This window comes from Schistocerca piceifrons, chromosome 3 (genome assembly GCF_021461385.2).
Source record: "Schistocerca piceifrons isolate TAMUIC-IGC-003096 chromosome 3, iqSchPice1.1, whole genome shotgun sequence".
In the NCBI taxonomy this organism is placed as follows: Eukaryota; Metazoa; Arthropoda; class Insecta; order Orthoptera; family Acrididae; genus Schistocerca; species Schistocerca piceifrons.
The window spans coordinates 108,653,961-108,677,059 of NC_060140.1; the positions used below are offsets into that span (position 1 = coordinate 108,653,961).

At 42.0% G+C, this 23,099-nt stretch overlaps 1 protein-coding gene across 1 annotated transcript in view; it reads left to right on the forward strand.

Moving 5' to 3' along the window:
* The window catches only part of LOC124789619 (15-hydroxyprostaglandin dehydrogenase [NAD(+)]-like), an 86,958-nt gene that overhangs the window by 32,128 nt on the left and 31,731 nt on the right, over window positions 1–23,099 (forward strand). Inside the window, exon 3 of the mRNA XM_047257039.1 lies at window positions 780–903. Within this exon, the coding sequence (XP_047112995.1) occupies window positions 780–903 (124 nt within the window). The remainder of the gene's footprint in view (window positions 1–779; window positions 904–23,099) is intronic.

The window sequence follows — 23,099 nt, forward strand, 5'->3', positions numbered from 1 at the left end:
GTAGTGTGTCAGTTCAAGTTACGAATGCGTCTTGTAAGGCTCTTGTCCTTGTGCTACCTTTGCACCACGCTAGGTGGGAATGGACTGTTTGCACTTTTGTTTAATCTTGGTTAGTTATCGCACACGGGCGCTGCCTGCCACGAACGATTACACTGCTGCCAATGAGATGCAAGCATTGCCTCTCCGGATCTCCAGTGGCGAGGGTAGTTAAGTTCGAACTTTCATGCACTGAGTCCCGTTTGGTATGTTTGCCTGCTGGATAACATTTACAGACTTTCATAGCGGCCAGGGCTCGACATCTTCTGAATAGACACTGTATCGAACAGTGACAGATTTATCAATCTTTTGTATCTGTATATATTTCTACATCCAGCTCTACTGTTAGCAGCTGGCGCTGCAAATACAGCAACAAAGTTATGTAGTATTTTTACTGTTTGATATTAGATGTAGAATAAATTACTATATCTGAATTCTCTGTTAGTGTATGGCATCTGTTCCTCGCTCGTGTATCCACTTAAGAACCACAATAGTAGCATGCACGAAAAAAGAAAACAAATTATGGTTAACCACTGATAACAGAGCAGTTGAAGAAAAATTGATAATCACCAAATCACATAAATATTTAGGCATCACTGGCTTCATTTGTCTCAATTCATTTTTCAGGACAGATAATAACGTTAACATGTAGATTATGATGTGTACATAAAAGACATGACGCTGATATACAAAGAAATGTTGGAAGAATCAAGATCTGTAAGTTAATTCATCTGATGTTCCAGGTGGTGATATCTGATGTGGACCCAGCGGTTGGCCAGAAAGTGGTAGAGGAATTCGAAAGCGAATTCGGGAAGAACAAGATAATTTTCGTGAAGGCAGATGTCACAAAGTCGTCAGAGCTGGAAGGTAAGGAGCAACACCATTCATGAGCAATGAGCCCTTCCGCCACTTTGTGCTTGCTGAGCGGTTCCAGTAAAATATTTCCATGACCCACCTCGCTATGACTATGCCTACTAAGCCCTTAGTAGTGAAAGCGATAGTCTATTGAATTAAAAATAGGTGGACGACAAAAAGAATGCAAAGTTAACTGCTCTCTGAACACCGATCAGCGTATTCTTTTCCTACTACAGTGCCGTTTATGCTATGGGCCTATGGCACTCCGTTGCACCACAGTTACTTTCCTGCACATCAACTTCATTTCTGTTCTGAAATTTTGAAGGTAGCAAGGATAAAATACAGGGAATTATAACATCTACATCTACATCCATATTCCGCAAGCCACCTTACGGTGTGTGGCGGAGGGTACTTTGAGTACCTCTATCCGTTCTCCCTTCTATTCCAGTCTCGTGTTGCTCGTGGAAAGAAAGATTGTCGGTATGCCTCTGTGTGGGCTCTAATCTCTCTGATTTTATCCTCATGGTCTCTTCGCGAGATATACGTAGGAGGGAGCAATATACTGCTCGACTCCTCTGTAGGTATGTTCTCGAAACTTCAACAAAAGCCCGTAGCGAGCTACTGGGCGTCTCTCTTGCAGAGTCTTCCACTGGAGTTTATCTAACATCTCCGTAACGCTTTCGCGGTTACTAAATGATCCTGTAACGAAGCGCGCTGCTCTCCGTTGAATCTTCTCCATATCTTCTATCATCCCTATCTGGTACGGATCCCACACCGCTAAGCAGTATTCAAGCAGTAGGCGAACAAGTGTACTGTAACCTACTTCCTTTGTTTTCGGATTGCATTTCCTTAGGATTCTTCCAATGAATCTCAGTCTGGCATCTGCTTTAATGACGATTAATTTTATATGGCCATTCCATTTTAAATCACTCCTAATACCTACTCCCAGATAATTTGTGGAATTAACTGCTTCCAGTTGCTGACCTGCTATATTTTAGCTAAATGCTAAAGGATCTTTCTTCCTATGTATTCGCAGCACATTACACTTGTCTACATTGAGATTCAATTGCCATTCCCTGCACCATGTGTCAATTCGTTGCAGATCCTCCTGCATTTCAGTACAATTTTCCATTGTTACAACCTCTCGATATACTACAGCATCATCCGCAAAAAGCCTCAGTGAACTTCCGATGTTATCCAAAAGGTCATTTATATATATTGTGAATAGCAACGGTCATACGACACTCCCCTGCAGCACATCTGAAATCACTCTCACTTCGGAAGACTTCCCTCCATTGAGAATGACGTACTGCGTTCTGTTATCGAGGAACTCCTCAATCCAATCACACAATTGGTATGATAGTCCATATGCTCTTACTTTGTTCATTAAACGACTATGGGGAACTGTATCGAACGCCTTGCGGAAGTCAAGAAACACGGCATCTTCCTGGGAACCCGTGTCTATGGCCCTCTGAGTCTCGTGGACGAATAGCGCGAGCTGGGTTTCACACGATCGTCTTTTTCGAAACCCATGCTGATTCCTACAGAGTAGATTTCTAGTCTCCAGAAAAGTCATTATACTCGAACATAATACGTGTTCCAAAATTCTACAACTGATCGACGTTAGAGATATACGTCTATAATTCTGCACATCTGTTCGACGTCCCTTCTTGAAAACGGGGATGACCTGTGCCCTTTTCCAATCCTTTGGAACGCTACAGTCTTCTAGAGACCTACGGTATACCTCTGCAAGAAGGGGGGCAAGTTCCTTCGCGTACTCTGTGTAAAATAGAACTGGTATCCCATCAGGTCCAACAGCCTTTCCTCTTTTGAGCGATTTTAATTGTTTCTCTATCCCTCTGTTGTCTATTTCGATATCTACCATTTTATCATCTGTGCGACAATCTAGAGAAGGAACTACACTGCAGTCTTCCTCTGTGAAACAGCTTTGGAAAAAGACATTTAGTATTTCGGCCTTTAGTCTGTCATCCTCTGTTTCAGTACCATTTTGGTCACAGAGTGTCTCGACATTTTGTTTTGATCCACCTACCGCTTTGACATAAGACCAGAATTTCTTAGGATTTTCTGCCAAGTCAGTACATAGAACTTTACTTTCGAATTCATTGAACGCCTATCGCATAGCCCTCCTCACACTACATTTCGCTTCGCGTAATTTTTGTTTGTCTGCAAGGCTTTGGCTATGTTTATGTTTGCTGTGAAGTTCCCTTTCCTTCCGCAGCAGTTTCCTAGCTCGGTTGTTGTACCACGGTGGCTCTTTTCCATCTCTTAAGATCTTGCTTGGCACATACTCATCTAACGCATATTGTACGATGGTTTTGAACTTTGTCCACTGATCCTCAACACTATCTGTATTTGAGATAAAACTTTTGTGTTGAGCCGTCAAGTACTCCGAAATCTGCTTTTTGTCACTTTTGCTAAACAGAAAAATCTTCCTACCGTTTTTAATATTTCTATTTACGGCCGAAATTATCGATGTAGTAACCGCTTTATGATTGCTGATTCCCTGTTCTGCGTTAACTGTTTCAAATAGTCTGCGTCTGTTTGTCACCAGAAGGTCTAATATTGTAAAGGATGAGCCAGACAATAGGGGATTTTACTTTATTATATGAACCTGCAACCGGTAACTTCATTTTTCCATTGCGGCCAAGCCACGGCCGGCAGTGTTAGCTGCCTCTAAATTCTTTCGTCCCACGGTCTACTAACAGGAAGTCAGCACCGAGGAAGGGCACCTTGTTCACGCGCCTCTCTCGTGTGCTGACGAGGTAACGCCGTCCCAGGCGTCGCTTAGCAGGCAACGCTCTGGAAAGTTCCATGCCGCCCGCACGGTTTGCTCGGTCCTGACCAATCAGGGTGGAGGAAGCCGCGTGGTGCGTCGAACATACCCGGCCGCCCGTCGCCGGGCCTGCTCTCTTGTATTCTTGCTCACCCGCGAGTCGGATGCGCGTCCTGTAGCACTGAACATCTCCCGCTTCTCCCGGTGCTACGGCACTGTGGACTTAGTTTTGGCAGACAACCACTTTCGGTAGCTTCGCGAACAATGTTCGCCAAATTGTAAGCTCTGGCTCACCCTCACCTCCCTAGGCCTATGTAGCCCCTTTCATCATGCTTTAGCCAATAAATGGCCTTTCTCTAAAAATTACACTATTATTCCATAACGCCCACCGCCTGCCCATACCGGCCCCATCCTGTACAATTGGTGTCAGAAGTGGGATACCGTTCCCGTAGTGACTTTGTCGCTACACCAAATTTCTCCCGGCAAGACGCCGTGAACTTCGCGCATGGAATGCGCCAACCGGTTGCCACGTTTGCTCCACGTGGGCCGTGGCTGCTCCACTAAACACGCACAGGGCGCGTGCTGCAGCGAGGCAGCCCACGCTAGTCAGCCACGTGAGCCGGACGCCGCCGCGGTGCCCGCTGCCTGAGTTCGAGGGGCCTGCGCTGCGCTGCCCGACCGGCCGGGCCGCCGTCATCCGCCGCCGTCATCCGTCACGCCGCCGCCGCCCGCCGCTGTCACCGACGCGCCAGGGCCTGCCGCCATCGCCGACCGGCCGAGCCAGCGCCGTCCGCCGCCAACACATTCGCCGCCGCCCGAGGGTCCGGACGCCGCCGCCCCCGCCGCCGCAGCCACTGCACCACGCCGTCGCCGCCACCAATGCGTCGCACCGCCTCCATCGCCATGTAAGTCGCCGCGATGCTTACAACTATAGCTTCGACGATCTTCCGCCGCTGGATTGAGAATCTTTGTGGCCGTCCTTTTTTTGTAACAATCATTACTTTTTTCTGGTCACTAGCGTCCCATAAAATTGTAAACATGCCGATAGGGACACGAGCGACGGAACGGGATACCCCCGTAGAGGCACCTGCCTCGCAAGACCCGCTCGAGGCCATAAATGCACAAATGCGCCAGTTATTCGCACAAAATCAGGAGCTACTTGAGCAAAACCGCGTCTTGAAACAGACGCTGGAAGCTAGTGCGCGAACTTCCATACCTGTGGCTAGCTCCGCCCCTGCAACTAACACTAATTCTGTCTCTTATACAAACGCCACAATTTCTGCTAACATGGCGACTGTAAGCAATTTTCCTGCGGCTGACTTCATTCCCACCTTTTCTGGGAAGTCCCACGAAAATGTGGCTATGTTCTTACAAAATATTCGTGATGTGGGTCGCACGTGTGCCTGGCCGGATGATGTATTGGTCAATGTAGCCAGACTGAAGTTGACAGGGGAAGCCCGAATGTTTATAGAAACGGTGGATGAATTGCGTGACACGCACGAATTTGAAGTATTGGCCCGCGGATTGACTACGCGTTATTCCGATACCAGAGGTACCGGATATTACAGAGATCAATTATCAACACTTAGGCAGAAGCCTAATGAGGATTTTGATGCCTTTGCAGATCGCATACGAGCAGTATCTTGTCGTACCTATAGGCTAGGTGAAAATGCCAGTGAAAACAGAATTTTGCGCTCAGAAGCGGAAGCGCGTGCAATTGATGCATTTGTTCGCGGTATTGACCCCCGCATCGGAGGAGAAGTCAAAGCAGCCTCCCCCACTTCTCTGTTTGAAGCTGTTCGTTTGGCAATGTTACGCGAAGAGGTACTGCGTTTTTGCGCTGCCGCCCCGCGCCCATCGGACCCAGTACCGGTCCCAGCAAAAGAAGTATTTTGTCAGCGTTGTGGGAAGCCCAACCATACGGCAATGCGCTGTCGCGCGCCGTATTGCACTATTTGCCAGACAGTAGGTCATGCTAATAATGTTTGCCCCACAAAGTCACCATTCTCTAATCAGATGCGCGGCCACCGCCGCAACGCAGGGTCGAATCAGGGAAACGCTTGGGGGGCAGGTTCCGCCACCCACCCGCGCCCCCGACAAAAATAATACACCCGGTTAGGACCGAAAAATGTAAAGAGGTGGAACACGTTAGTCTATTTGGCGTACTCGGGAACAAATCAGTTAGAATTTTAGTTGATACTGGTGCTCAAGTTAGTGTATTGTTTGTGGAGAAAAATGATCGAAGGGTGTTACAGCCACCCCGGTACAATATCAGTGGCCTTGGAGAGGAAGTAGTTGTCCCTGCAGGTTCGTGTGTAGTGAATCTGCAAATAGACGGTGGTAAATACAGTCAGAGGATGGAGGTAGTGAGGCTAAAGAAGGGTGAATTTGACATCATACTAGGGAATGACTTCCTGCACCGTTATCGGGGGATAGTGGACTATCGAACGCGAACTGTGCAGTTCGGCGAAGCAATTCACCGATTTGGCAGTGCGCACCCCCGTCAGACGCGAGGGAGCTGCGAAAGGCGCCGTTCACAGTCTCCCATAAAACCGCAGATGTGGGCGATAAAAACCACTGACCCTGTGAGGATAAAAGGCGGAAGTGGAAAGATTCTCTGGATAGATGTCAAAAATCAAGAACAGCCTAATACAGACATTCTGGTTGACCCGCTCACCCAGAATGATGTTTTAGATCGTCAGTCAGTACATATAAAGAGAAGTACCTGCCGACCGGAGAGGAGACAGAAGGGTTTTGCGATACCAGTAAGTATAGATAATTTTGGTGTAGAAGATGTTGTGATACCGAAGGGTACTATTGTTGCCAGTGGTCAGGAAATTTTTGAGGAAATAAGAGGAGCTGAGAAGCAGCGAAATAAAGATAAGAAAGGAAGGAAAGGAAAGAAATGTTCAGTTAGAGAAGTGCGATATGTCGCGTCGACGATAAGGAGTCAGTTAGCAGAGAAGTTAGGTCATTTAAACAGTGAGGAGAAAAGGATGTTGCAGCCGGTATTAGAGGAATTTTCGTGGTTGTTTGAAGAGAGGCAGTTTCTACCGGCTACGGATTTGGTTCAGCACGAAATTCCGACCGAAGAAGCTCGGCCTATTGCGCCAGTAGTTCCACCCAAAAAAGCAAGAAAGAAGGTAATACAACAGCCTAGACAGCAACGTAGATATGCTCTAAGGTCAAACCCCTACGATTTGCGTTCCAGAAAGTAGGTCTGAGATGGTATGTAAACAGTTGAAAAAGTCCTGCATGAAGCAACAGAATTAATTGACGGAAAACACCGTCGTTACTATACATTTATTGAAGTGTGCATGTTAATTATAAGTAGACATAAGAATTGGCAACTGTTGGTAACTGGTAATAGAATTTATGACGTCACATGTTAATGGAAGTGACTCAAGTTATGTGATCATTTTGTCTTGTCATTTAACGTCTCCAGTCATGTTATCGTAGCGGTCGAGAATTAAAACCACAAACATTCTTTAATCATGGAATTAAGGGGAAAGTTGTCCTTGTCAAAAGAACACGTAGAGAAAGAATCAGTTAATATTGTATATTTCAAGGGGATTCACATTTCACTTGTTAATTTAGTGAATAGTGCACGAACACAGGTATTAAAGCTTTACCATAAAAACATGATACTAATACGCCTTCGTAACTGCCAGTAGATCAGTGACTACATGCAGCCGTCTACCTGTACTGTGAAAGACGCCCTATTACATGTATGTTTTGCTAAATGATCACACAACGATAAAAACATGAATAAATACGTCCAAGTTAAACAACCAATATGTTACTCTAAAGTAAGTCTTCCCCAAGTGCTATTTTATTGTTTTCATGATGCGATGTGAACAGACAACAAGGTAAGTTTTTTGGTACCACGTATTTCTGTATATTAAATGCCACGGAAGGTGTCGCGTAAATACCGCCGCTGTGGTCTACAGCTGTTCACATGCGGCGAGTCCCGCCCCTCCCTGTCAGCTGGCGACGCGGCCCCCTTCCCTTCCCTCTCACGGCCTGCCGAGAGAGCGGCCATTGCAGTTCCCCCTTCCCCACCCACCGCCTCTGTCCTTGGTGCGTGCAGCATCTGCACCTCTCCCCTCGACCCTCCACACCACCCAACCATCGCCCTGCAGGCCACGTGCCTCAGCCACGCTACATCTTTGTACATTCGTACGTTGCAGTTTAAACAGCAAACCTGAAGTGATAGTTATAAAAATAAAATCACCAGCTTAATATTGCCCTACAGATTTTATTAGTCTTATCTAAAGACGGGAATCTATGTGTATTGTCTATTTGAATTTTCAGTATGGAACAAAAATCGCAAGAGAGAACTTTTTCCTGGTACGCATTGTGGAACCTATCAGGATTAGAAAACATTGGAATTTCAGATCGATCTCCGGCTATGTTGTATTACCACCACGGTTAATAAACGGATCTATATGGTGTCAAGAAAGCCGGCACTTGCCGCTATATCTGTCCTGTAAACGACCGCTGTGTGGGGAACGCGTTAGCCAAGGAGTTGGGTTTGGAATGCCATTGCAAAGTATAGTTTATATAGAAGCCTAACACCTGCCATTTACCTAAATTTTGAAGAACAGAGTGTTTAAGTAAAATAGTTGTAACCCGATAGTTTTGTGACCTCTAACGATTGAAGTTATTAGAGTCCCTTAGAAAAGAACATCCTCCATGCATAACTGTCGTGAACAACATAAGATAACTCTGGAAGGAAATTTTGTGACTGTACCGAGAGACAAACTCCATGCGTAGTAAGAGGACGGACCCAGCGTGAACGCCAGTTATGCAGCCGAGCCAGTGAAACCGGACGCAGCCGTACTGTCAGCTGCGCTGTCAGCAACTTACAATCTCACGAGCGCGACGCGTGTCGCACCTTAGCACCTCAAGCTGCACTGAATCTCAGCACAGAAATTCTTAACCATTATATAACGAACCCTTTGAATAACTTTATGCACATTTTCAATAGTCAGTAACTTACTTTGCTCCCTACACACTTTTTATATGACAAATGAACTCTAATTTTATTAAAAACCAAAGCACCGACAGGTAAGTCATATCGACGTCTTCCGAGATGCAACTAGCTTCGTCGAGCCGCCAATATTGATTATATGGAAGCAGGTAAGTGAGAGAATGAACAAAAAAGAACAACAAATACACACCGGAACGATTGACTGGGTGACTGATAATCACAAATATTTGCAAAAACAAATCAACACAGGAACCGGTTTATCACACGTTTAATAATTATTGGCCTGTCCATTGAAGGAGACATAAAATCATTTTTCATCAGAATCTTGCTAAAGGAAGTATTAACGTGACACTACACTATTCCACAGCATTACACATAACATTGCCATTGCTTAATGACAGTTTTCCTGTGGGTAGAAGTACCAAAGATCGGTTGGAATGAAAATACAAACGAGAGCTAAAAGGAATACCAGGGGATGCTTACATTCATTTTGCTACGAAATGTAACTGGAGGATAAGGAAGTTTTGTTTGAAGGAAATAATATTTTAAACTTTTGCTTTTGTTACGGTTTTGCCACCGCTTATATCACTATGACGAGTTGCCAATTACTTATGTCAAATTGCTTGTGTCTAATTGATTACGTCCAATTACTTATGTCTAATTACTTGTGTCCAATTACTTAAGTCCATGTATTATCTTATTGTTGCTCATTTTGACTGTTTTATTACTAACTATTTAGAGAATTTTGCTAAAGTTTTGCCAGCACCAGTAATTTAGTGTTTGTATCAACCTAGTGTTTCCATGTGTCACTGTGCTACTAGACTGACGAGGATAATCATTTTGTAGGATTTCGAGTATGCTAGAGTAAGTTCCCGAGTACTGCCAGTTATTTGTTTAATAATAAGGATGTCTTAGGTGATAAATTGTTTTAGAAGAGTAGTTTAGGATGTAACCATGCTTTATTTTGATTTGTATTTGAATGTTTATCTGGAGGGATATACCACATGCCTGCCGCCATGATAGGTAACATAAACAGAGCGAATCACGCCCACAGAACGAGCAAGCTTTGGCCATATATCTAGTCTATTGGATGAACAAGAGAACCACACCCGCGAGGGCACGTACCTTTCGTGACGCGGCTGGCACCCGCGCGGTCCCTTAGCTGTCTGTGTCGTTCCTTCACTTTTCCGTTTCGCGGCATAGTCCTTTCTACCCACTTTCATCTGTCAAATTTCAACAGACACAAAACTATTCAGCTCAGACTTTGATCTTCCATGTCGAAGAAGAGTTCACGGGAACAGTGTTCCGTGCTCTCTGACGGCAGCTGATCAGGCAACGTCAGATGCGAACCGCGTCTAGCCCGCAGCTAAACGCCAGTAAGCGGAAATCTCTGTTCAAAACCTTGAGCCTTCTTTGACACTGTTTCCCGTTGTATTTTCCGAAGGAATACCGACTACTGAAGTAGTAGCATTTAACTGTATGACGTGTCCCAGGACACTGCGAGATAACCAATGATAGGCGGAGTTTTAAGCAACCAGCTGGGCCAATGAGGCCAGCACCATGGAGCTATAGAGACGGCGAGTTTAGTCGCAAAATGTTGAGAGGATGAAGACGGCGAATTTGGTCGCAAAGTAAAGTTAGTCGCAAGATGTTGAGAGGATAAAGACGACGAATTTTGTCGCACAGTAAAGTTTTTTTTTATGTGATGGAAGTCGAGTATGAAGAAGTATGAAGTAGCTATCTTGGAGTCGCAGCATTGTCATGTACACAGTTAAGAAGGCGATAACGTCGTGTCAACGATGCGCCGTGCACTATACCTTCATAAAGGAAAAGTCCTTCAGAAATTACGCTCAACTTAGTCTTTTCTAATCCAATTCCTTATACTCTCTGTGTCCACTATGGACATCGTCGAGTTTTGTTTCTCTCCTTTCGTTAGCAAGAGCCTTGACATCCAACGACACAATCTACGCCCCACCTGCACCAAACTGGTGTCACTTTTCTTTGTCCGTCTCACTTAATGGTGTTCAGCAAATACATTGAGTTACTAGAAAATTCTTCTCAAAATGTGAATGTTATTACACTTGGATGGTTAGCCCAAGGAGACAGTTAACTTTCTTTTTTTAGTTATTGATATGGCATTTGCAACAATTTGATATGATACTTGTGTGCCTCATTTCTACATTTATGTATGTTTATGTAATTTTAAACAGAACCTACTGTAACAACGCGTCTAGCGTGATGACACGCGTAATCCCACTTCTATTTTGTTTGTCATCGGTGAATAAACCATATCGATTACTCACATCTATTTCCCTTTGGAGAGAGTGTAAAATACAGACAGCGCAGTGAACAGCGTCGGTAAGCTTCATCGCTCTCTCTCGCTCTTACACCTGACGCATGCTTCCTGCGCCGCGCACGTGCGCACTGCGTGCGCACGTAGCCGCCTCGGCTTCGCTTCTCAGCCGCCGCGTGTAGCTCTGACGCGGCGCTGCCCTTGGAAGTTATCTGCCGCGCGCCTTTCTGACGTAGCGCGAGATTCGGCCTTGCAGTCAGCTGCCACTCTGACCTAGCCTCCGCGCAGATCTTTAGCAAACGGTTACTGTTGGAACACCACTAATAACCTTTCATGCCACTACGGCTTACTCACTTAGTATTCGCGCCCCCTTTAATTATGTTTTTTATACCTGAAAGCCCATTCATGATTCCCTTGTCAGCTAACTTGCCAGCTTTGTCTAACTTATCAAATGATCACCTCCTATCGTCAATTGATGACTTGCTAAAAAATGAAAAAAGGACAAATATCTTACGTTCGCCTGTTGGCACACTTAAATTAATGGCAAACAGCCACAAACTAAACTAAACAAAAAAGAGAAAACAAGAACCTATCAGGCATGTGTCCTCCCTTAGTTTTAAGAGTGCAATAGTAATGTCACCTAATGTGGAAAAACTAGTGTAGTGTAGGAAGTGTACCCTTAGTGACTCCCTCTTCAACTGTGTTTTGAAACATGTGGACCTCCCCTCATACCCCCCCTGCGCTGAGTTCCAGTGCACGGTCCTGGCCACGGCCACGCCCCCTTCCCGCCGGCAGCCTGCACGCTGCCCGCTGAGGACAACACACCACGCCGCCTCGTGCCACTCGCCCTCGCCGTGACTCAGCAGTGGTGATATGTTTATATTTTCAACTTATTCCAACAAAAGAAAAAAAAGACATTTTTGCTTCAACTTAGCAACAAGAACACCTGACATATTTACCTAACACACACTGTCATGTTTTGTTCGAATTTTATTTTGATGTTTTATGATGTTTTGATGTTTTATGATGTTTTGATGTTTTATGATGTTTTGATGTTTTATGATGGTTCTTGTATGCACACAATATTGTTGATGTAAGTCCCCTTGCGACCCTTAGGAGGTCTTTAGAGTCTCTATACCCTCCCATAGATTAAGACCCCTGCCGTCTTCCGTGAGGGCCGTTCTTAATCAAGTGATGTTCACCTTCTTTTGCAAGATAAATTTGTTTACATTCAAATAATAATTACATTGAGCGAATTCACGTACGTTCTCCGCTCCCATGGAAGGGGGAGGAATGTAAAGGATGAGCCAGACAATAGGGGATTTTACTTTATTATATGAACCTGCAACCGGTAACTTCATTTTTCCATTGCGGCCAAGCCACGGCCGGCAGTGTTAGCTGCCTCTAAATTCTTTCGTCCCACGGTCTACTAACAGGAAGTCAGCACCGAGGAAGGGCACCTTGTTCACGCGCCTCTCTCGTGTGCTGACGAGGTAACGCCGTCCCAGGCGTCGCTTAGCAGGCAACGCTCTGGAAAGTTCCATGCCGCCCGCACGGTTTGCTCGGTCCTGACCAATCAGGGTGGAGGAAGCCGCGTGGTGCGTCGAACATACCCGGCCGCCCGTCGCCGGGCCTGCTCTCTTGTATTCTTGCTCACCCGCGAGTCGGATGCGCGTCCTGTAGCACTGAACATCTCCCGCTTCTCCCGGTGCTACGGCACTGTGGACTTAGTTTTGGCAGACAACCACTTTCGGTAGCTTCGCGAACAATGTTCGCCAAATTGTAAGCTCTGGCTCACCCTCACCTCCCTAGGCCTATGTAGCCCCTTTCATCATGCTTTAGCCAATAAATGGCCTTTCTCTAAAAATTACACTATTATTCCATAACGCCCACCGCCTGCCCATACGCGCCATCCTGTACAATATGTTATCGCCACGAGTCGGTTCTCTGTTTAACTGCTCAAGTTAGTTTTCAGATAATGCACTTAAAAAAATTTCACAGGATTCTTTGTCCCTGCCACCTGTTGTAAACGTTTGAGTCTCCCAGTCTATATCTGGTAAATTAAAATCTCCACCCAGAACCAGAACATGGTCGGGAAATCTACTCGAAATATTTTCCAAATTTTCCTTCAGGTGCTCTGCCACAACAGCTGCTGAGCCAGGGTTCCTATAGAGACATCCAATTACCATGTTTGAGCTTGCTTTAACCGTGACATTCACCCAAATTATTTCACATTTCGGTTCTCCGTCAATTTCCTTCGATACTATTGCACTCTTTATCGGTATAAACACGCCTCCCCTTCACCTTCCAGCATGTCTCTGCAGTATACATTCCAATCTGAGTTTAGAATTTCATTACTGTTTACACCTGGTTTCAGCTAACTTTCCGTCCGTAGTACTATGTGGGCATTGTGACCGTTTATTAATGAGAGCAGTTCTGGGACCTTTCTGTAGACGCTCCTGCAGTTTACTATTACCACATTAATATTGTTATTCCCTGTTGCATTTTGCCTACTACTACCTTGTACAGAGTTTCAGGGAGAGCATAAGGGAACAATTGACAGGAATGCGGCAAAGAAATACAGTAGAAGCAGCCGATAGAATCACAAGGATATAGGATTTATAACGGAATACCAGGGAAAAGAGTCATGAAACAGTGTCCACAATTTGGAACAGGATTCGTGGTGAGTCTGAAAATAATAGAGTCCATAATAGAATTTAAAGCACAATCTCCCAGGCTCTCAACATTAACTCTAAAAGCTGCAAATAAAATGTACACAATAATAAATGACTATGCCCCGACAAATGATAAAAATAATAAAAAAGAACACAGAGAAGAGGTAGAAAAATTTTGGGAGCTCTTAGATCAAACGACGAATAACATTAATAAAAATCACATCAAAATTTTAATTGGAGACTTCAATGCCCAGTTAGGAAGGGAAAATAGATATAGAGACAAAATAGGGAAATGGACAGCACAAAGAAGAACAAACAAAAATGGCATAAGACTAGTGGAATTTTGCAGAAACCATGACATGATCTCAAAGTCGACGTATTTTAAAGGAAGACCAAGTAAACTAAAAACTTGGAAACATCCAGACTGGAAAAAAGGGGAATGGCAACTGGACCATGTCTGCATGGATAAGAATTACCAAAAGGAAATTTACAATGTGAAAGTACTGAGAGGGACAGATACGGGATCAGATCATTACATGATAAAAATTAAAATTAAATTAACCCCATTAGCAAAGAAAAAATCCCACCAGAAGAAGAAGAGAACCTATGACCCTCATAAACTGATACAAAATGAGGATTATGAAGCACAAACCAGGGATATAAAAAAAAAAACAGATGATCTGGAAGAAATAATTCCCAAATTGAAACAAATAGCTGAACAAGTTGCCCCTATAAATCCAAGGAAAAAACACCAGTGGTGGAACGATGAATGTGATGAAGCAGTGTTGGATCGACACCAAGCCTGGTTAAGGCATCAAAATGAAAAAACAGAAAAATCATATTTGGAACTCACAAAACAAAGGAAGACAACACAAAAAATAATAAGGAGAGTTAAACGTCAGTACCAAAAATATATACTTCTAATGATAGAAACAAATAGTGAAAAAACAAACTCAAGAGACTATTACAAAATATTTGGCAGACAATTACAAAGATATGATCCTCCAACATTAATGTTAAAGGATAAAGATAATAACCTAGCCCATAGCAACAGTAAAAATATAGAAATTCTAGCAGAAACATTTAACAGGTTACTAAATTGTGAAGATCCCCCAGAACTTCTGCAGATAAACACAGAAACCCCAATTAAAACACTAGCAGAAAATATAAATCCACCTACAATTAATGAGGTCTACAGAGCTTTGAAAGAACTCAAAAACTACAAAGCAAGTGGAGAAGATCAAACGTTTCCTGAACTTTGGAAATATGCAGCAGAACCAGTAAAGATAGCATTACACCAATGCATAGTAAAAATCTGGAATGAAGAGAAATTGCCAGAAAATTGGACTACCGCTATAATACATCCATTACATAAGAAAGGAGAAAAATCAAATCCAGACAACTATAGAGGAATTTCCCTTTTGGACTGCACGTATAAGATCATGTCAAGAATACTATACAACCGCTGTAAAGATCAATTAGAACTGGAACAGGGAGAATATCAAGGAGGATTTAGATCCTGGAGAAGCTGCCCAGAACAGATAATCACCTTGAAGTTAGTTATGGATGTCTACAAAAGAAGGCAAAAACAACTAGTCATAACCTTTGTAGATTTCAAAAAGGCGTATGATTGCATCCATAGATCTTCAATGATGAAAATATTAAGGAATTTTGGACTTCATCCTAAATTAATAAAAATGATACAGTTAACCTTAACAAACACCAAATCCAAAGTAAAATTTAGAGGAGAAATATCTGAACCATTTACGATTAAAACAGGGTTGAGACAGGGAGATTGTTTATCACCATTGCTATTCAATTGTGCTCTTGAATATGTAATGAGAGAATGGTACAAGGAAAATCCTATGAATATTAAAATTGGAACTAAGAAAGATAAAATAAACCTAAATTGCTTGGGATTTGCTGATGACCTAGCATTACCAGCTAATAATATTCAGGAAGCCACGAAACAAATAACAAGCTTACAAAATATAGCACAAAAATTAGGACTACAGATATCATTTGAAAAGACTGAAATAATGGTAACGGATCCACTTGTAATAGATCACATCACAGTGAACAATAGGGAAATTAAAATAGTGAAACAATTTAAATACCTGGGTGAAATTATAACACATAAATTGGACGAGAAACCTGCATGGCGAGCAAGAACTAATAAAATGATAAAAGCTCAAAAACTAACATGGTCTACGTACAATAAAAAATGTCTATCAATTAAAACAAAATTAAAACATTACAAGATGGTGGTTCAACCAGAGGTTACATACGGAAGTGAAACTCTTTTTAAAGTCACCCAGAAAAACAGAATTGACAAAATTTTAAAAGTAGAGAGAAGAATTGCTAGAACATGCATAAATAAGAAATATCAAAAAGCTGGGCAATGGCGGATAGTTCCAAATGAAGTGGTATACAAAGAACTGGAGCCCATCACTGATACTATACGAAAGAAAAGGATCTCTTTTTGTGGTCACATTCCGAGGACACCAGAAACCAGATTATCAAGGAAAATTATTGAGAAACTCTGGAATTTGAAACAACAAGGAGGATGGCTTAAGGAAATAAGAGAGGATATGGAAGAACTGGAAATAACTCTGGATGATTTGCAGAACAAAACGCCAAATTTAAAGAAGTTGAGGGACACAGAAATAAGATTTAAACCAAAAATTGACAAACGACATACAATGAAAAGGGTTTTTACAGATAAGGAATGACGAAAAGCATCGGAACGAATGAAGAGATACTGGGCCACTCGGAAGGGGAAAATACCAAAGAAGAGGACCAGAAATGATTGACTGAAGTGGTCCAATGAGGCCGTAAAAGCAGAAGAACAAGAAGAAGAAGAAGAATGGGTAGCTCTGAGGGATGAAGTAGTGAAGGCACCAGAGGAACAAGTAGGTAAAAAGACGAGGGCTAGTAGAAATCCTTGGGTACAGAAGAAATATTGAATTTAATTGATGAAAGGAGACAATATAAAAATGCAGTAAATGAAGGAGGCAAAAAGGAATACAAACGATTCAAAAATGAGATCGACAGGAAGTGCAAAATGGCTAAGCAGGCATGACTAGAGGACAAATGTAAGGATGTAGAGGCGCATATCACTAGGGGTAAGATAGATACTGCCTACAGGAAAATTAAAGAGACCTTTAGAGAAAAGAGAGACACTTGTATGAATATCAAGAGATCAGATGGAAACCCAGTTCTAAGCAAAGAAGGGAAAGCAGAAAGGTGGAAGGAGTATATAGAGGGTCCATACAAGGGCGATGTACTTGAGGACAATATTATGGAAATGGAAGAGGATGTAGATGAAGATGAAATGGAAGATACGATACTGCGTGAAGAGTTTGACAGAGCACTGAAAGACCTGAGTCGAAACAAGGCCCCGGGAGTAGACAACATTCCATTAGAACTATTGACAGCCTTGAGAGAGCCAATCCTGACAAAACTCTACCATCTGGTGAGCAAGATGTATGAGACAGACAAAACACCCTCAGACTTCAAGAAGAATATAATAATTCCAATCCCAAAGAAAGCAGGTGTTGACAGATGTGAAAATTACCGAACTATCAGTTTAATAAGTTACAGCTGCAAAATACTAACGTGATTTCTTTACAGACGAATGGAAAAACTTGTAGAAGCCGACCTCCGGGAAGATCAGTTTGGATTCCGTAGAAATGTTGGAACACGTGAGGTTATACTGACCCTACGACTTATCTTAGAAGAAAGATTAAGGAAAGGCAAACCTACGTTTCTAGCATTTGTACACTTAGAGAAAGCTTTTGACAATGTTGACTGGAATACTCTCTTTCAAATTTTAAAGGTGGCAGGGGTAAAATACAGGGAGCGAAAGGATATTTACAATTTGTACAGAAACCAGATGGCACTTATAAGAGTCGAGGGGCATGAAAGGGAAGCAGTGGTTGGGAAGGGAGTGAGACAGGGTTGTAGCCTATCCCCGATGTTATTCAATCTGTATATTGAGCAAGCACTAAAGGAAACAAAAGAAAAATTTTGAGTAGGTATTAAAATCCATGGAGAAGAAATAAAAACTTTGAGGTTCGCCGATGACATTGTAATTCTGTCAGAGACAGCAAAGGACTTGGAAGAGCAGTTGACCGGAATGGACAGTGTCTTGAAAGGAGGGTATAAGATGAACATCAACAAAAGCAAAACGAGGATAATGGAATGTAGTCGAATTAAGTTGGGTGATGCTGTGGGAATTAAATTAGGAAATGAGACACTTAAAGTAGTAAAGGAGTTTTGCTATTTGGGGAGCAAAATGACTGATGATGGTCGAAGTAGAGAGGATATAAAATGTAGACTGGCAATGGCAAGGAAAGCGTTTCTGAAGAAGAGAAATTTGTTAACATCGAATATAGATTTAAGTGTCAAGAAGTCATTTCTGAAAGTATTTGTATGGAGTGTAGCCATGTATGGAAGTGAAAAATGGACGATAAATAGTGTGGACAAGAAGAGAATAGAAGCTTTCGAAATGTGGTGCTACAGAAGAATGTTGAAGATTAGGTGGGTAGATCATGTAACTAATGGGGAGGTATTGAATTGGATTGGGGAGAACAGGAGTTTGTGGCACAACTTGACTAGAAGAAGGGATCGGTTGGTAGAACATGTTCTGAGGCATCAAGGGATCACCAATTTAGTATTGGAGGGCAGCGTGGAGGGTAAAAATCGTAGAGGGAGACCAAGAGATGGATACACTAAGCAGATTCAGAAGGATGTAGGTTGCAGTAGGTACTGGGAGATGAAGGAGCTTGCACAGGATAGAGTAGCATGGAGAGCTGCATCAAACCAGTCTCAGGACTGAAGACCACAACAGCAACGACAACCTTGTCGCGTCTCAGGAGGCGTCTTGTCGGGCCTAGGGAGGGAATTCTCTAACCTAAAAAACCCACATGTGCACTCCACACGTACTCCGCTACCCTTGAAGCCACTTCCTGCGTGTAGTGCACGCCTGACCTATTCAGGGGGACCCTACATTTCTCCACCCGATAGGAGTCGAAGGACGTGAAATGAGGACAGTTACTGAGACGGGAGTGAGACAGAGCTGTAGCCTATGCCCCACGTTATTTAATCTGCACACTGAGCAAACAGTAAAGGAAAACTAAGGTAAATTTGGGAAGGGAGTTAAAGCTCGGAGAGAAGAAATAAAAAATTTGAGTTTGGCAAAGACATTGTAATACTGTCAGAGACGACAAAGCATTTGGAACATAAGTTTAAAGAAACGAGTAGTGCCTTGAATATATGTTATAAATGAATATTAATAACATTAAAGCAAGGGTAACCAGTGAATCTGTATTCAGTCAGATGGTGATAAAGGAGTTAGATGAGGAAACAGGATACTAAAAGTAGCATACGAGTGGCAATTCAGGTAGCAAAGTAACTGACGAGAATGTAAAATGCAAAAATGCAACGGTATGAAAAACTTGCTGAAAGAGAAATATGTTAATACGTATTATAAATGTAAGGCTTAGGAAGAATTTTCTAAAAAAAGAAGTGTAATGAACACTATAAATAAATGTGGTGCTGTAGAAGAACAATGAAAGCCATAGTAGTTGCTCAAGAGTTGTTATAGCAGTCGATTCGTTTACTGAGAATAATTATGGAAACATCATCAAAAGGAAATTAAGAATCTGTAATCTTCCTCCACGACTTCTGAGAATTGTTTTAGTTAGATGTAATCTTTTTATTTAACTACTTATTCAATTTCTCTCTATCCAGATGATGTCCAATAGAGACTGTAGCATTGGATTACGTTTTCTACAGTATGTTAATATATTCAATCAGACCTTTGTTTCTCAAAGGCTGTTGATACAGATTTCTTTTCAAACCGAGTCAAAATGTATATATCAGAGAGAAAGATGATATTCATATTCAATTTTCTCACCTGTAATGTTTTCTATTTGCAAATGGTCCCTTGTAGTATACCTACGTCTAGAGCCATCTTGATGGTCCTTTATAAATCCAGCTTGTTCCTTCGCTTGATTACAATGTGAAACATTTTTTTATGTGGTTGTTATAAATTTAACGAATACCTCGTAAGTTAGGGAAAGGAGGTTGCGAGGTCCATAGGTTTTTTTTTTGTCTTCGTTGAATTCATAGGTTTTTTTTGTCTTCGTTGAATTAAGCATCGATCCAGTTTTGGAGAATTATCTTGTTCCGCACACATTTTGTACCAAATTTTGCATGTTCCTTTTGCATTACCTTCCCTCCAGCTTCAGTCATTTCCACTGAAGCACCATAATCTCCAGCCGTTGTTCCTTTCTTCATCCTTCGAATATCTCTGGTCATCTGATGCGTATCATATATTCGATTTACAATTCAGGTTTCTAACTATGTTGTTGTTGCGGTCTTCAGTCCAGAGACTGGTTTGATGCAGCTCTCCATGCTACTCTATCCTGTGCAAGCTTCTTCATCTCCCAGTACTTACTACAACCTACATCCTTCTCAATCTGTTTAGTGTATTCATTTCTTCGTCTCCCTCTACGACTTTTACCCTCCACGCTGCCCTCCATTGCTAAATTTGTGATCCCTTGATGCCTCAGAACATGTCCTACCAACCGGTCCCTTCTTCTAGTCAAGTTGTGCCACAAACTTCTCTTCTCCCCAATCCTATTCAATAACTCCTCATTAGTTATGTGATCTACCCATCTAATCTTCAGCATTCTTCTGTAGCACCACATTTCGAAAGCTTCTATTCTCTTCTTGTCGAAACTAGTTATCGTCCATGTTTCACTTCCATACATTGCTACACTCCACGCAAATACTTTCAGAAATGACTTCCTGACACTTAAATCTATACTCGAAGTTAACAAATTTCTCTTCTTCAGAAACGCTTTCCTTGCCATTGCCATTCTACATTTTACATCCACTCTACTTCGACCATCACCAGTTATTTTGCTCCCCAAATAGCAAATCTTATTTGCTGCTTTAAGCGTCTCATTTCCTAATCTAATTCTCTCAGCATCACCCTATTTAATTCTACTACATTCGAAATAGCAGAACTTATTTACCACTTTAAGCGTCTCATTTCCTAATATAATTCCCTCGGCATCACCCGATTTAATTCGACTACATTCAATTCTAACTATATGAAAATAAAAGAAATCCTCGAACTGTAGGACAATTGTCTTTCTGTTGTCAAGAACTGCGTCAAGAAATAAGATGCGATGTCTAACCAACTTAAGTTTCTGGTTTGTTTTGTTAAAAAATCAGTGAAAAATTATATTATAGAAATGTAAAAATCCGTAAGTTTGCGTAACTCACATATGCACAAAAAGTGCAAGACATGGTCAGAAGATCCTGCTTCGCAGTGGCAAACTTCTTCATACTGTCATTCAGTTAGTTGAGTATAATTGTTTCATTAAAAATAGTTTGGTTTTGAAACTCCAACAACGGCTGTCGTTTCAAACTAAATTATAAGCATTCAGGGCCGCTAATTACGCAGACCAATGTTCTTTTATGTTTCGTTTTAAGGATAGTTGTCTGCATAACTAACGGACCTGAAATCTCGTAATAGTCTAATTACCTCCGCATAGATCTTCTCGTAATATGATAGAAAGACATTGTAAACGCACGAAACTAGTATATGCTGTATGAAATAAGCACCGTTTTTAGAGAAGCTAATTGCGGCTCTCTGAGAAGTATAATTTCACATAATCTAAGTCACACAAATAACCAACGTCATCGTAGCTATTCCGTTTGCTTGCATTTCAGAATGACGTAACACAAAATACACTGCTGACCTTCAAATTGCAGCGCTATGAAGGCGACATGCAACGAATGTCAAATCGCATCGATTGATCGTTCTGTCGGTTAATAGTAGAGAATTTCATACATTATCAATGAAAACACACACGATACTAGTGTAATGTTTTACACTAATTATTATTTATGCCACAAACTTGAGAGTATTCTCATTTCCAAAGACAAAAAATGTTAATGTTGTATTTAGGAATAAAACGAGAGAAATTATCACAGTGAAAATACGATGTAAGATATTTTAACTAAGATAATAAGTGCGATATCAGCTAATGAACTATACAACAATCTACAATTTTACTTATACGAAAATAATGAACAATAAACTTAGATGACATGTTCCAAGGGTGTGGTGAACAAAATAATCTATGCGAGTGAGATTTAGCAGGTAAGTGAAGCTGCTCCCTAATACAAATTAAAAAATTTTTCACAGGGCAAGAAAAATTAAGGTACCTGAAATAAAGGAAAAACATGGAACATGTGAGGTAGAGGGGTAAACTGCAACATGGCTTGGGTGAAAATGTGAGTAGTATCTACAGTTAGAAGGGATGAGTGAGAGAACTGTATCTGGTCAATCAGTATTAAGCTTGGGCAGATGGACATATATTTGTTAGTTTCCATTATTTTACGATAGTTCATCTTCCTTCCTTTACAGATGAAATGTAACACCTCTTGTTGCACCTTCTAACTCTGACCTTCTTTCTGCAAAAGTAGAGTCTCCTTTTCAAGGTTTCCAACTTCTATGGTGTTCCTTCAAGCAGGTGCATATTGCCCTGCCAGACTGACACAGAATTTGCTACAGTTACAAGTAATTTCGTATATTTCACTCTTCCAAAGCTGGAGTGCTGTCTTTACCATTGGGCAAAAAATGTCCAACAGCGCAGTGCACATGAAATTATGTTTTAAAGTTTCTGAATTTAAGCTTCCTTGCTACATTGAGTAAGACTTTTCCGAAATATGGAATTGTGCACCATTTATGATGATGTAACAGAGGAAACCCAGTTTGTAAAATAAATACTAAATATTGTACAATAATACACCAGTGACATGTGTTTTCATCAGAATGTCAAATTGTTATTAAGTGTAATATATGCTTTGATATTCAAATGTGCAGCGTTTCAGCGCAACAGCACGAAACGGATAGGATGTGCTATATAAGGAGTGGATGTCTCTTTCAAAAATTCTTTTTAAATGTTGGCAGTTAGTGTGCAGGTCATCTTAATACCCTGTATAGGAAAGAGAAACGCCTATCAGTAGGTGTCGTAAACTCAAGAGCGGCGAAATGGTGCTCCACATATTGCTTGGGATCCCAAGACCGTCGTGCGAAAAATGGATCCAGTATGTTCAAGAGGGCCACACTCAACGCCATGCAGGATCTCAACGGCTCCACGAGACTAGCTCCCGAGAGGATTGACGTATTGGTACCTCGCCCATGCAGGATTGTACTGCCATGTTATGTGTTTTAAACCAGGAAACTGGCTAGTTTGCAGCAAGATAGGTATTCATTCGGACTGCAGGACGATACAAGGGGCACCAAGGACTGTCAGCACAGCGATCATTGCTGCAACTTCCTTTGACTTGACAGCAGAGATGGGCGTGCAAACAGTTGTGAGTCCAACGCCAACACTGGTCACAGGAGTGACCACACATCGTCTTTTC